The sequence below is a fragment of the Artibeus jamaicensis genome, unplaced genomic scaffold (assembly GCF_021234435.1).
Source record: "Artibeus jamaicensis isolate MK-2021 breed Jamaican fruit bat unplaced genomic scaffold, CSHL_Jam_final contig_559, whole genome shotgun sequence".
Taxonomy (NCBI): domain Eukaryota; kingdom Metazoa; phylum Chordata; class Mammalia; order Chiroptera; family Phyllostomidae; genus Artibeus; species Artibeus jamaicensis.
In genome coordinates this window covers 674,095-690,385 of record NW_026521887.1, presented here as the reverse complement: position 1 = coordinate 690,385, position 16,291 = coordinate 674,095, and the positions used below count along the sequence as shown (strand labels likewise).

General features: G+C 36.5%; 1 protein-coding gene across 1 annotated transcript in view; it reads left to right on the top strand.

Annotated features, from left to right (window-relative positions):
* The window catches only part of MYO16 (myosin XVI), a 660,093-nt gene that overhangs the window by 545,150 nt on the left and 98,652 nt on the right, over nucleotides 1-16,291 (top strand). Inside the window, exons 29-31 of the mRNA XM_053670348.1 lie at nucleotides 8,371-8,467; nucleotides 13,379-13,625; nucleotides 15,500-15,771. Coding sequence (XP_053526323.1) covers nucleotides 8,371-8,467; nucleotides 13,379-13,625; nucleotides 15,500-15,771 — 616 coding nt within the window. The remainder of the gene's footprint in view (nucleotides 1-8,370; nucleotides 8,468-13,378; nucleotides 13,626-15,499; nucleotides 15,772-16,291) is intronic.

Sequence of the window (16,291 nt, the reverse complement as noted above, 5' to 3'; positions counted from 1 at the left end):
CATGAGTATTAATATTTTTAGAATTAAAGCAAACATCAAAATACATAACTGGCAGTGACTCAGCTGTTGCTGGTGGTAGAAGCACTCCCAACCTATGTGTCTATACATGCCCCAGTGAGTACAGTGGGCTCTGATTGTTCTTATGCTGCTATTAATTATTTATAACATACACATTCCATAGGGCAGGTAATTATTGACATTATGGACAGCATTTCGTTAAGAAGAAAGACTAAAGGTGCTCCCTGCATGAATATATTACTTATCCAATATACTTTCCTCTTGATTTTGAAACTAATCAGTCTTGTTTGGGTTTGGGTTGGGACTGCTTTTTACAATGTGTCATTTTGAGGGGAGAGGGAGAAGAGATTTGTTTTTTTAAGCACTCTTGACCACACTGATGTGATTTCCATAATGAAATAATATATAGGATCACATAGTACACAATTCACTAAGATGCTCAAAATAGTAATTATTCATCACTGCTCACTGTATGGGTCATACTATTCTAGGTGAGAGCAATTAATTTTTCTTAACCTGTAATTATATGTAATTCAAGCCAAACCGCCTTCTTCAAATAGCAGAAGATACAGTACTCTGTTAGATGTATATAGCTATAATTATCTTTTCTATGTTGAAGTTAAATTTTAAGAATAGCTTATTTATAACAAAAAGAACTTGTATTTTAGTATAAATGTATCCTTTAAGAATGTTTAAAAGTACCTTCAGAGCCAGGCTGAAAATTAGAATATTTCTAATTTTAGTAATTCTATTTAGTAATTTTTCAAAACTACTATGAAAATTAAAAAATGTTGAAATATTAATTGTAGATTATACACAAATAATGGTCATCCTTAGAAACTTAATGAATCAAAGAAGCAAACAAATCATGGAAACATGTGAGTTCAACCAAGAAGATGAATTTTAGTTAAATGTCGTTTTACTAAAACTTCTTCAAAGGATAGATGGTGTTCTGCTCATCCTTGTGGTCTGAGAGCCTGGCATGAGGGCCTGGGATCAGGAAGACCCTTGGCAAATATTTGATTTATGAATGGATGATGAAGAAATTGCTGGTTAAGACAGACACACATAGCATCAGTGGATGAATAAATGTGAGACAAGGAAAATCAGGAAAGATAAAAGATACAGTGTACCTAAGAGCTGTGTGAAAATGATATAGAACCAGGAATGAGTGAAGGACCTTTTATAGCATACATATGGAAATATTGGGGTTTTGGGAGCTGGTTTTATTTGGAAGAGATTACATAACAGGTACAGAGAGTGCTTTCTGTGGTAAAAGTAGAATGAACAGTACTTTAAAGGAGCACAGTGACATTCTCAGATCATCAGAAAGGAAAACAAATCTGATGGAAGAGTGATGGAGACACCAACTCACATAAAAGAAACACTATATTGTTCATAATACACCAATAAAGCTATTTATAAAACTGGCAACAGACTCACATGGTAAGGCACTTTAAGAGATACCAAGAGATTTTTTTTTAGAATGCTAATATTATAATGAAAAAAGATAGCTGCTTTTAATGCAAGTATAATTTTATATATCTTATCTTTAAATGGGAAGTATTTATCATAACAATGCTAATGCTTTAGAGCAATAAAGATTAAAATTTTTAAAGATTAACTTTTTATTAGTAATAATGGAAATTTAGCATTTTTGCAGCAAAAAATAAGCATTGAAAATAAACCCTTTCTCATTAAAATATATGGTAATTATTAATAACATATCTCCATAATTATAGATATGAAGGGATATATCTAAGATAACACTGAGAATAACAGTAACATATTCAATTAGAACTTTGTGCATAAAATGCTATAAACCCTTCATAGTGTCTACAGAAGTTCCACATTGATTTTCTGTTCTCAGGAGCATGTGGGAAGTTGAAATAACTGTAAATAGCATCTCTTTTTAGAGGAGTAAAAAGTGTTAGACCTTCAGAAATTAAGAAAGGTCATACTACAGAGGGCTTTGAATGCTAAACCAAGAAGTATGCATTTTAGCTTACAGGTGATACAGAATTATTTATTCTGGAAGATTAATAAATTGGAGGCCACATGCGAGGTTAATTGAAGAGCAGGTGAAGAATTAGAAGATGAGATGCATTCCAGATTTTGGTTTGCAATAGTCCTATATCAAAAGTCTTTATTTCCTGAACTACATTAGATGAATTTTTTTATAAAACAAATGAATTCAAATAGTTCAAACAAATTTTAGATTTTGTTATTTTACATGAATTTTTGTAAATATCTGAGTTCAGATTATAACTAGTATCCATTAAAATAACTTTCTTTGATATTCTTTTTTTTAATATATTTTATTGATTATGTCATTACAGTTTTATTTCCTCCCTTCATTCCCCTCCACCCTGCACACTCCTCCCCCACCATCCCTCCCCCTTTAGTTTATGACCACGTGTTTCAAGTTCTTTAGATTCTATATTTCCCATACTATTCTTGCCCCCCCATCTATTTTCTACCTACCATCTATACTACTTATTTTCTGTACCTTCTCCCCCCTTCTACTTCTCCCACTCCCCTGTTGCTAACCCTCCATGTGATCTTCATTTCTATGGTTCTGCTCCTGATCTAGCTGTCCTCTTAGTTTGTTTTTGTTTTAGGTGTGGTTCTTAGTATCTGTGAGTTTGCTGTCCTTTCACTGTTCATCTTTTTTATCTTATTTTTCTTAGGTAAGTCCCTTTAATATTTCTTTCTTTATTTTATTATTCCATTTACTCTCATTTCCTTCACCTCAATATATATAACATATATAACTTATTTCCTTCACCTCAAAATATATAACAAAAAATATAACCTTTATGTTTTTCCAACATTACCCTAGCCCACAAAAATATTTCACAGTCAAACTGAATATTCAGATAGGTAAACAAATAATGACAAAATCAGGAAATCAGTGGTATTACAGAGATATATTCAAGATATATTAATGATATAGATATGTTATTTTAATGAATTCATTATTATATGGCAAATGCTAAACTGAGAGTTCTCACTAAACCATCTGTTTTAAATTATGAATAGCAGCTTATGCAGTAGATGATTTTGTTAAAGGTATTGAGGAAAAACAAATAGATTATGTTAAGTCAGGGGAGAAAAATAAGTTCCCATTTTGGAACCAAAGGCAATATGATAGTGTTTGAGAGTAGATAAACAAAAGAACGACACTATAGAAAGTCTAATGAACATTTCAGAAGAGTTTGAACATTATCCTGAAAGTCATTATCTACAATTAAATAATTTTAAGCACAAAAGTAAAATAACAAGATCAAAGTTTAGAAAGATCACTCTATAGTTAGATAATTCACATGCAGACAGTGAGGGGTGGCCAAATGGGGACACCCCCCAAAAGGGAGGCCAGTAATATGTGTATCCTGTGGGAGGTCTGGGGTTGCCATGGAAACAGGAAGTGTATGTCCCTCTTGCAGTCCATAGGAGAGAAACCCTGCTCTTTGTACCTCTGTGATTGGAAGCAGCAATCGGTAATGAAAAGGAGGGGGGTGGAGAGGATCTTTACATGTTCTCTTAATATCTCTCTCTAGTACAGCCTCCAGACCACCTACACGGCATCGCAACCGATGTCCCAGCAGTTGTCTGTGCTCCCACAGCCGCACCTCTAAAAAAAAAATCCCTGAAAACTGTAGCAGTAATTGAAGTGTTTGAAGTCATCAATGACAATTTTGTTTAATCTTTTAAAATCTGTCACTTCAAAAAAAAACCTAATGGTATTCTAATAAAAATAGCAATGACTATAATTCACAGATGGTTTACTTTTACAGGAGTCAGAATGACATTAACATTTTAATCTCAGATCAGAACACTCTGCTTCTAGGGAGAGTACAGGGAGAGGGCTCAGTAGGAGAAAGAACATTTTAATTTCTCCTTTCCTATGTTTGTGAGAGAGAAATGTCTTTTATAAGAGAATGCAACCAACATCAAGAATGTAGGTGATTCAAACATTTGGTCTCCTTTGGATGAATCCTAATTCACTGGATTTATTACAGAAGACTAAAGCACTGATTGCAAAGTAACTTTACATGAATTCATTCCATAGAAAAATTTAAATGGCTAACATTTTCCTCCTAGTCCACATCATTAACAGACAATGTAAAATTCCTGCACATTTAGAATTCAGGTGACCTTGTCTGGATCTTACTGATGAAAGATTTCTAGACTTGTGTCCCACTAATCCTGAACATCAGTGATACCAGAGGACTTCAGCACTAAAATGCATTTAATACTTTCTGAGGAAGAAATCTACACTACTACTAAAGGGCTAATTTTATTCTTTCCAGAAAGATTAAACATTTACTACAAACATGACAACCCCCAAAGACCAGCAATGTAAAACAAATGTTAACATTTTCAATGTGCATTTCCAAATCTTTCCAATCCACAAATAAATTATATGGTAAAAAAGAAAAAAAGGGAATGAATGAATGAATACAAAATGTTGAATCAATCCACTGAATAACTGTAAAGTGTACCAAATAGCTGAATGAAGAACTTTTAAAATTGTCTAAATGCGACCACAGCACAATACCTGGCCATTGCCACAAAGTCTTTAGCTGTGTCTTAGCAGGATATTTTTAATGTGGGTTGAAACTTTAATTCTCTCCTGCTCCCACTGAATCAGATGCTAGAAACCCTCCTCACTTTCAAAGTCCTTGGTTTTACCTCTGCAGGGAGAATTTGTGTGGGCATAACTACACCAAAAACTCACCAGGAACTTTGATCTGATCTATCCTTCTGATCAGATCCTTCTGGTTTCCAACATTACATGTGTCTGCCTAACATTCCACCTTTCCACACACATGCCCTGTGCCTCATGTACTACCCCTACTCCTCACTTGCCATTATTCTATTCTGTGGCTTTCAGGAAGAACTTCTTTTTTCTGCCTCCAAGTCAGACTTAACATGCAGCTCTGCCTTGTGAAACATACTCCTTCTCAAATACCCACAATCAGGTCCTATGGAATCTCTAATATATCCTGAGAAAAATCCACTTCATCTTCCATATTTACTCCCTTTCTAGTTTAGCCTCCATATAAGAACTGAAAACTGGATATTTCCTGACAATACTCTACTATAAGGTTTCGCTTTTTTCACTTCCTTTGTCTCAGTAAAGGAGAGGGTTCGGTTGAATCATTGCTCTTCAACCTTGTCTTATGTCTACACTATTTGTAGACCATTTTCACTGTATTCTTCTTTTTCCTTTTATTTTCACCGTCATTTATTTTGTTAATGGTTGATGTTCATGACTTATTCCCAGCTTGCTGAATGACTTCAGGGTCTGGCTTCTATTTTCATTGTCCCTCATACCTTATTTTCATCCTTGAAGACATTATTATCCATGTCTATGACATGGATGTAATCTTCCCCATATGCCTACCACTTATAAAATCAAGAATACACCTTCATATCTTCAGTATATATGAATATATATGTATATATACTCATATATACACATATATATAATGGCAAATATGCAATGTAATATAATAAGAGAAATAATCATTGATAGGGTGCTCTAGGAACACTATGAAAGTCATTAAAGCACTACTAGAAGTTAAGAAATCAGTATCAGGAATATAATAACGAAGATGGTATTTGGTTTCAGTTATAAAAGATAAATAAGTGTTTGCCAACAGACAAGCGATGGTTGTATAATCTTTCAAACCCAAATTGTTGATTGCATTATATTGTCTCACTTTGCCAAACAGTTACCTCCCAAAGCCAAGCCCAACAATCCATTCTTTAGACAGTTATTTTTAATAAGGAACTATATAGATTTCAAATGCAGTTTCAAAAAATTATTTTTATAAAATTTAGATTTTATGTCCTTTCATTCTTTCACTTTAAGCACATTGCTTATAGGAAAATGCCCATTTTTTCTGAAATATTCTTCACAATTTGACCACCAGCTACACATTCAGCCTCTTCTATTATCATTCTTTGCACAGCTGTACCCCAAGATTGTTTATCATTTTCTGCTCTTTGCCTTTCACATGCTGGTTTTGCTGCCACACATTCATCTTTTCTCACCATTTCTAGAGATCTTAGGAAATCCCTGTATGTCCTTCAGGACTAAATGGCTTCAATTAACGTGCTTCTCAGTTAATCCTACCTGATTCCAGCTTGATCACCTCCTCTTCTCTGATGGTGACTCTGAACATGACTCTTATCATCATACTGAGCATGTATTGTGGCTGGATTTGCTCACTGCTGATTTTCCCCAATAAACTATGAGCTCCGTGAGGTGAAGGGCCTCCTTTATATATCTAAAGTCCAGCAGAATTCTCAAGATAAACTAATTTGTTTATTTTTTTTCAAATGGCTGTTAGAAATGTCATCATAAGAGATCTTAGTCATCTGTCTGACTCTCTTCCTGACCAGAGATGGAACTAGAATCCAGTTCTCCTGTTCATATTCCCTAGCTCTTTCCTCTTGTGTTCTTCCATCATTAGTTCCCCTAATGATCATTACTGAGTCCGCCCATTGTGCAGTATTGCTGGCTATCACTCTTTTAGAGTTTCATTTTGGAAACCAGGTTAGCATGAATTTTGCTTTTGGGATTTAGTTTCCCACAACCAGCAACAAACCAGTCAGAGATGAGCAGAAAGATGACATGCTCCCTCCTTCCCAGTGCCTGTCTCACAGATTTGTTCCGCAGTACTCACAGACAGTACCAACTGTTCTTCCTGTTGACTGCCAAAATAAGTCAACAGTTGGGAAGGGGGAAAAAGACTGTGAATTATGGAAAATAACCAGGGAGAGAGAGTAGCAATACAATGGGGAAAGAAGTAACAACTCTCTGTAGCCACCCACCCAAGCAAATGTCTCAAATTTCAACCAACTAAAGAAAACTAAATGAAGAAGAATGTCTAGTCAAACAGAGGCCTCAGACGGGACAGTAACTGAGAGCATTTCCTGTGGATCTAACTAGCCTGGCTGCCATGGTGCAGGATTCAGGTCCCAGTCTCTTGCAAAACTATGTGCTTGTTTCATTAAGATAACATGGCTAAATGGAGAGTTAGAAGGAAAGATGGGAAATGACAAAATATGTTTGTAGTAAACTTAGTTTCCATATGAAAAGGTTCATAAACTGCCTCTGGCCACGCACTCTGAAGATGTGTCTGACCTATAAACCTTTCCAATACCTAATGGTGTGTATATACATGCAAGCTTGGGTGTCATTGTGATGTATGGCATAGACTGTGCAGTGTTATCATTTTACTGTCCCCAGTTCATGCTTGGGAGCACGCATGTTAGTCTTCCTCTTATTTTAATGGTGTTTGTCTGAAGTACTGAGAAGATGATTATGAACATATTACAAGGTTTGCCTAAGCAGTATTTCTTCTTTATCTAACAGAATAACACCTTAAAGCTTCCACAGCCATTCATGTTAGTATTTACCAGGCTTTTCTGCAATTATTTATGTCTGCTTCCCCTAAGAGACTGTGGACATTTACATTACAAAAGTCATTCCTCACACTTACCACAGCTCTGTGAATTTAGCAAACTATCACAACACACAAGAAAATTATTTTTTATAATGCAAGAACATGGCTTATTGTTATATGTTTTAAAGAACTTTCTTTGATCGCTGTCTCCATCAGTAGCCACACGTTTGGACTGTCTTGCATACCACTAATGACACTTTTTGTAAAAACTAATTTGGCGACATGGAATTTAAAAAGTCTAGAGAAGAATGTTTGTTGTATACTACTATTTATGCAAACATCTAGAAGATTATTGCTCATGCATGACTTTTTACTTTGATGTTGCAGTTCCATAATTACAGTTGTATACATTCAATTCATAAATATGCCATGTACTAGAAAATTAAGTGACTCGTAACAATTTTGTGTGTCTGCGGTATGTTTGTTTTGTTCTTTCTATTTGTTTGTTTTCCTTTTTGTAAACTTAACCTCCCTGCTGTGAGATGAGAAAAGAAAAGGATCACAGAGGAATGCTAGGGGTCTAGCTCGAGAGTGTAAGAATTCATTCATGGGTATGATTTTATCTTCTGATAAAGAGTCAAAGCCACTCAGTATTTTGCACTACACAGTGCAACCACAACTGTAGTGTGTAGACATTTGCAAATATTGCTGATGGTGCATACACACAACAAAGGTACTTATTAGAACAAAACTTTTGGGATTGCAATAAAATGTAATAGTGTTAAAAATAATAAGGTGGCTATACTGGAATTTATTTTATTAGCTTTGCTTCTTCTAATTGTCTTCCAGAAAAAGTTTTGCCTGATTGTTTACTCATCATCCTTTTGGCATCTTCATGCTGTTAAATGTTTCCCTACTATTTATGTTTTAGATGGGAGTTCAAAAAGTATTTCTAAAATACTGGCATGCCAACCAGCTCAATGATTTGTGCCTACAGCTGCAGAGAAAAATTATCACCTGTCAGAAAGGTAACAGTATACACTAACATATCTGAACTTTTGGGGGTTATGGAATACAAAATAATTTGGTTCACTCCCAAGTTAAATGGCACTGGGATCTTCATTAGAGTGGATCACTTCATCCATTCTGTGATGCTACTTCCAGGTAGAGTTTTCAGAGATTTAGGATACTGTGGCTTAGTTTGTTCTTTCATTGTTATCAGTGTATACAGACACTACACTGCTCATGCTTTATTTGGTAGTCACTTCAACTGCTATTTTATAGCAAATTTTATCCAAATCAGTATCTGGAAGAAAGAATATTCATATCCTATTATTTATGCATCCTCTACCTTGCAAATATTCATGATCATTGATACTGACAAGAAAAGTGTACCTCTGAACCCACTTCAAACCCCCCACTTCAAAGTGCACAACCCCCCAGGTGGCAGTGAGGCCCAGCCATGAAGCCAGATTCCTAGGCCAGTTCAGTCAGCACTGGTATGTTCAAGTTGGGAGGACTGAAACAGCCAATGAGCCAGATCATATTTTATGTGATTCCACATATGCCATGAAAAACCCTTAACTTCACTTTTCCTTTGTGAAGCAATAATAATATCTGGAGTGTTATCTTTGATACCATATAGCATTTTTTTCATTTTAACTTTTAGAGAGGTTCCATTAAATATTTTTTCTATCAAAATCCAAGTGATCATCAAAAATAAGTACATATTAAAAGTCATAACTATGCCTCACATAAAACATATAGTAAATAGATTTTTAACTTCTAATTTAATTATACTCATAAATATAATTTCAAAGAAAGTTGAAAAGGAGAGGAATTACTCTATATGCTAGTTTTTGGTGGAATTTTTTGTAATGAGCTTAGCTGTCTGATATATTTGAAGATGTTCGAAATAAGCAAATACAGCTCATAGGAGGCAGAAATCAGTTTTATTCTGTTCAAGCCACTGTCCATTTGAACCCCTGTGGCCTCATTCAGGCACATCCCTCAAGACAACCCCAATGTCTCATTTTCTGATGATATACTCTCATTCAGAATTTAGCCAGTGTGGTCCAAGTATTGCTCAAAATTTAGAACCTCATGCTAAGTAAAAACATCCCTCTAGGACTTCTCGGACCACTACAGGTGGGTAGTGGGCATGGTTCTCATTGCTGCCTCAGGTGCATGCACACCCTTTGACCCTCCAGAGCTGTGGAAGGGGAGGGAGAGGTGACAAGACAGAGCAGCTCTTCTGTCTGACCATCAGCAGTGTGATCTGGCCTTGTGTTCCTCTGGTGCGGCAAACAGATGTTCAATGGCTCTTTGACTATGTGGGTATATTTCAGCACTTATCTGCAGAACTGGCAGACTGATTTCTGGAGAATCCACCTGAGAACTGGCAAGACCGCTCATTTAAATCATTACTTGTAATAGTCCCACAGTTGCTGGGCACCCCATGAACATGCATTGCCAAGGCCTCAGTGCTCTCTAAGAAATCTTTTTAAATGACTTCAAGCACACATTTGTGTCTTAAAACCCTATTCTGGCACTGGAGAAACACCCACTCTCTATGACCCTGACAGGTGCGGCTTCTTCCAGCAGGACCACCCTGCATTCAGTGCCTGACAGCAACTACTGATGCAGCACCAGTCTTTTCAGGACTCATGTTCCACATGCCCTCCAAAGTCTCAAAGTTCAGAGTCACACAGCAAGTTTCTCTGAAAGGTCTCCTGAAGGCCTTTGCACCAACCTGGGTGTCAGGAGTAATGGGGAAAGCCTCAGGAACTCTCAGCAACCCTAGCCTCTCCTTGGGTGATGATTACCTGACCTCCTTAATTTTGCCCTCCATCAGTGTAGAGAAAGCTTGGGGTCACAGGTCTGTTTTGGACCACACTTATGCAGTTCCTGTTTATGTGATCAGCCCTGACAAACCACCATGTGATCTGAGTGCCTGCAGTCTCAGCACCTCCTAGGCATGGTTAGAAATGTAGAATCTCAGGGCCCAGCCTAGATCTTCTGAATCAGAATCTGCATCTACAGACTCAGCTGAAATTGGGATAGGAAGAATCCCATTTACAAGACCAGTCTTATAATCACTGAGCTATGGAGTCAACTGAGAATCCCTTTTAATACCATGTTACATGTACGTAGAAGGGGGCATCAAATTCTCCTGGAAATTTTCCTTAGATATAATAAGAAGAAGGTGTACCCTGTCTTTCATCTTGGCTACTCACTACATATTTCTCTTCTATACAGTTATAAATATTATGTTGCTGTGCCCTCCTGACCCGAAACAAAAGAAATGAGCAGAACCCTAGTTCTCTCTAAACCTCTAAAGATAAAAATTGAGAATGATTCAGTTTTTTGAATGGCATCAAGATGAAAACCATACTTTCATATTGCATGAATAAAAGATATAAAAGCATTTTTAATTATAGGCTCTTAAATGCAAAGTATTAATTATTGATTTTTACTTTTATATCTCTTGGAATCATTCCTTCAGTAATTTTTACTACTATACAATTCCTTCAAAATTTATACACTCTTGTGTCATTTATAGTTTTTTTAAGAGTTTTAATTTTTCTTTGTAAATGTTAGGTGAACAAAGCTCTAACTCTCATCTTCAATTTAATCAATTTAATCTCAAATTATTCTTAACAAATATTTCTCTCTGATTATACATGTTCATTTTGTCTTGAAGAAAATTTAAGATCTGAATGCTGTAGATGTCATAACAGCAGTCTTTTAAATTTGTCAGAAAGAGAATAAGTATATATTTGTAACAAATTTACTTTTATTAGTTGTCCCTTATTAAAAATATTGATTGTTACCAACTGGTAGAATATTTTTAAAGAATTTGGAAGTGTCCTAGTATGAAATGTGAGAAAATGGAGTCCTCAGAACGCAGGACAATAGATTCCCAGGTAAATGTGAGTCCAGTGAATAGCTCTCCTGTAGTCAGAGGGCACAAGAAATCCGGCATATCCACATTTATCTTCATTTTATTCCAAGAGATTAAACATTTTGAATATCCCTTCACCTAAAGCCTTCTAAAAGTCAATGTCTGGGTTTGTTGTTGCTGTTGTTTTTGGTGTAAAAGAATTAGCAAGGGAACTAGCCAATTTGAATTCTGCTTCTCTGTCTCAATGTGCCTATCACATGGTTAACACTGCTGGGTTTATTCCACATTATATCTTCCTGGAAGTCTGATTGTACCTTTTGCTATTTAAATATTTTCCCCTTTAAATTAGTTCAGTGTGACTGTTTTACAGTTAATTTAATTCCACTACATTCCAGAGTAACTGAACAGTTAATATTGCCATCTGAAGAAAAGCCTCCAGCATTTTAGATATCTGCATATATTACTTGCCTCTCTGAAGCCATAACTCTGGAAAGTTGTATTTAGCTTTCTACCTTGTAATCAAGAAAAGGAATCAGAAGAGTATCATAGATAATCCACATATTGTTCTCCTATAGCCATGGACTTTTTTAAAGCGCTCAATATTTCACAGCCTTTTTTTCCTCCCACAGATGAAAATAAATTGTCTTTGATACACACTTTGGTTTTCATTGAGAGTATAGATCATCTTATAATCTGAACAATCCCTTCCAATCTTACAAACAGAAATGGAAGGGATGGCATCCCAAACCAAAAGGCTCAAATGGTAATTTCCCTCCCTGCACCTTGTGCATGGCACCCACAAGCAGACCCATTTTTCTCCCACGAACATGCTCAGAAACTGGAAGCAGAGTCCCAGTCTCAGAAAACAGCCTGATCCATTTAGACCCTATGCTCAGTGTGATAAAGGTCTTCCTTAGACTGATAGCAAACACCCTACCTATGACTACTCTGTTGGTGATCTGCTCTTGGCAGAGCTACAGATCACATCTATTTGGTTGGAAGCTAAGGGAATGAGCTTGGCCTGATAATCGGAGATTTGAATTCTTGCTCTTCTATTCATTGGTCATGTTTACTTGGAAAAAATACATTTAACCCAGAATAAGAAGTTATTAAAACTTTCTAATCTCATATTAAATAGGGATATCTGAATTCAGTAATGATAACCCTAAAGGCAAAAATCCTTAACCTTAATGAGACTGTGGGCATATAATTTATAATAAGGCTTACACACGGTAATAAGACCTCACTAAGCTTCTCTTTCTTTGTCTACAAAATGGAGATAATCGTATATTAATTATCATTGAGTTGGTGCGCTAAGTGATGGAATAGTGTTCCTAACACATGGAAGTGACTTTAAATCATGCTTATTGCTTTTATTTTCAAGTCTTACATGTGTGCTGACATATTAGCAATTTCAAAATGTGTTTACTTTCTTGTTTCCGCCAATTCTTACACATTTTCTAGCCCTGCTTCCCTAGACAGCAGAAAGGATATCCTATATTTCTACACAATCTCTTCCTAGAGTCTTAAATGCAGTGTTAGTGTTTCTAGGAGTTAAGTCCAGTCCTATTAACAATATTTATATGATGTTATCAAAGGTAATCCATTCCAGGAGCCTCAGCATTTCTGTTATAAACTAATATAATGAAAGATAATCAGTGTGTCCCAAAATGATCCAGATGGAGCACCATCCAAAAACTTCTGGGGTTTGGACCTAGTTTTTTTCACTGAGTTTAGTCCAGTCAATCAATGCCCATCCTCTCAAACCAAAAATAAGTGTGCAAACCTTATTCTAATATTACCTGCACAATCTCATTCAGTTTAAGGATTTGTGTCTTTAGTGTTATCATGATTGAACTTAGATGTCCTTTTTAATATGAGATTAGAATATTTCAATAAATTCTTATTTAGAATTAAATATCTTATTTTGTAGCTGCTCAGACATAAATGTACTGTGACTTTTGTTTGTGTGCATCTGGGTTTTTCTGTTTTTGTTCCTCTCCCTGACCTCTGATTGTGTTCTTTTATGTGGAAGTTATAAGAGGATTTCTGGCACGCCAGCACTTGCTTCAGAAAAGAAGCATCAGACAGCAAGAGGCCACGTCCATCAACAGCTTCCTGCAGATTACAGAGGACTTGGGGCTAAAGACCTATGATGCCCTGGTCATTCAGAATGCTTCAGACATTGCCCGTGAAAATGATCGGCTCCGGAATGAAACGAATTCTACTTACCACAAAGAGAAGTTGGAGGCCAGGAACAAACAAGAGGAAGGAACCAAAAGGTAAAGGCACATAGTATACAACTTTAATTATCTATGGAATTGTCCCAGTGGTATCAGAAGAGTTTTGATAGCCCTTCAGGTGAAGTTCAATCAACTATGACAGTAATTAGGGGAACTGGCATGTATGCATGTATGGTTTATTTGAAACCTCATGACAATTTAAGAGGATAGTTTTCCTCCACTTTCTTTTCATGAAATAAATGTTGTGTGTGTTTACTCATATGAAATAATTATTGCTTCACTTACAATGCTTACATCGCTTATCATCTCAGGCACAAAATGTTAAGGCATCAAGTATTTCTGTTTTAGCTGTGTTGTCAGCATCTTTAAAGAAGTGCCATGTGTGTACGGCTGACTCATAGAAACTTTGGATATATCACCAAAAAATGGAGAAGCCACTCTCAAAACATAAAAGTAGTGAAGTCGATAATTGGTCATATAGATATTTTCCTTAGTAAACTGTCATATTATCTTTGCTAATAAGAACCACTTTGGGGAAAGCCTCTATTTTAAAGTTTACTTTGGAGGCTGAACTTGTAATAGAAATGTAGGGACACCCTGATCATTCTTTATTTTATCCCCCCTGCCTCTCCATGAATGATGAGGACACCCATATTTCACAATAACCCTCCCCAAGGAGGGCAGGGACATGGGTCTCTTGGATTCTAATTCACTATAAAAGAGATGCTTGTTTTTTCATAGGAACTTAGTAATACCTAGTTGTTTCTCATTGAAAAAAAATGACTCCTCTTTGCCTTGACTGCCTATGTCAAATGGATTTTTATTAAAGTGGAAATGGTGATGTGTCTCTCACTAATTAGCTTCAAATATCTCAGTGATTAAATGCTGAAAAAATCCCTTTGTATGGAAAACTGTAATTAAACATTACAGGGAAAACAAATTATCCACTGAGTGCCATGCTTTCATCTTCAGCTAGTTCATTTTCTACATGGGCGTCTGGCTCTGCCTTGCGGTAGATCCCAGCCCTGTTGGTGCTCTGCCACACAAAGATATAATTATAAAAACAAATGCTAGGAGACTCCTTGTGAAATGAATGCATTGGCATCTCAGTGGTACATGATTACATTGACATGTGAAGACAGAAGGAATTTTTATAAACCAGATAACTATTAATTTTATACCACTTCCAGAATAATGTTTGTTATTTTCTCTGCTGGAACTAAACAGCCACCCCAATTTCTCAATTTGAGTATGTGTTTATTTGCCTGATATAAAATTAAGTGAAGAAGTATTTGTCTGTTTATTTATTGAATACCAGCAGTTCACTTGGCATTGGACAACCAGATGGAGGAACAGAAGAAAAATAATAATTCTGCACATAATTAAATAATTGCCAATGGGGTTTAAATGCTAGGGAGAAGAGAGAGAGAAAAAATGTAAATCTTTGATAGTTTTAAGTATATACTGTTTTGCAAGGGGAAGTGGTGATGAACTCCTTGCATTTGATGCACCAGTAACTCTCTATTAAGATGGAGTCTCCAGAAATTATCATTCAGATTGAAATTCTGTTTTTCTGATTTGCTTAATAATCAGAGTGTGAAAAATTCATTCAGTGAATGCATGATAGAAAGTGTAGCACTCCTTAGAAGTGTTGTGCTTATGTGAGGTTTTTATTTAAGTAATAATGATGAATCTCCAATGTGCTCATTTATCATAAAGCAGGGGCTGGAAGGATGGGGCAGCTTTCTCTAGATGCTGGTTACCAGAGTGCTGTACATGCATCCTTCAGCCTCGGTGGGAAAAACTGTTTACCAAAACCTTGATGATGTTTGTCTGAGCAGATCCTTTGTTAACCTCTGAATTATGCATCTGGGCCTCTCTGGGGGTGCTGTTTGTGCTTTGTTCCCCTCCAGAACTGAAGACAAGGGTGGACCCAGGCATTTCCACGGCAGCTCCATCCCAGTCCCCATGGCTGTGGACAGCCTGGTGCAGTCCCTGGCTGGCTCGTCCACCCGGTCTCCTTCTCTGCACTCGGTGTTCAGCCTGGATGAGAGCAGTGGCCTCCCATCACCACGGAAACAGCCTCCACCCAAGCCAAAGAGGGACCCCACCACACGGCTGAGTGCCTCCTATGAGGCTGTGAGTGCCTGCTTATGGGCTGCAGCCAAGGAGTCATCGACTGAAGGTTAGCCACAGGGAAGGAGGAAACCGGCTTCTGACTTCTGAAGCCGGTTTGAGTTATTGATGCACTGACTTCTGGTTTTGATACCCCATGGCAGTATTGCTACCTTAATATATTTTTAATAGGAATAAATCCAATTGTTTGCTTGCCAGCAGGTCTTTAATCATTAAATATAATAGGTAGTCAAATCTCTAAGCCTCTTATGAAAAAGCTACTTATATATGATTTCCTTAGCTCCCATTTCCACTTCCACATTGAATGAAGAGCCTCACATCAGAGCAATTCAAAAAGTTGGTCACCATTCCATTTAAATTTTTACTGATTAAAAGCCTAAAAAATTACCAGGCTTCTCTTTTGTCACAGTATAAGAAAAATTAAGCTTGCTTTATTAAGTAGTAAGTGAAACAGTTCACACAGATGAGTCATGACATGGCAGGATTCAGTTAGTGAAATTTTTGGTACTATACTAGACAACAAAAGATTGGTGGTCTAGAATTATTTATGCACAATGGGAAAATCACAC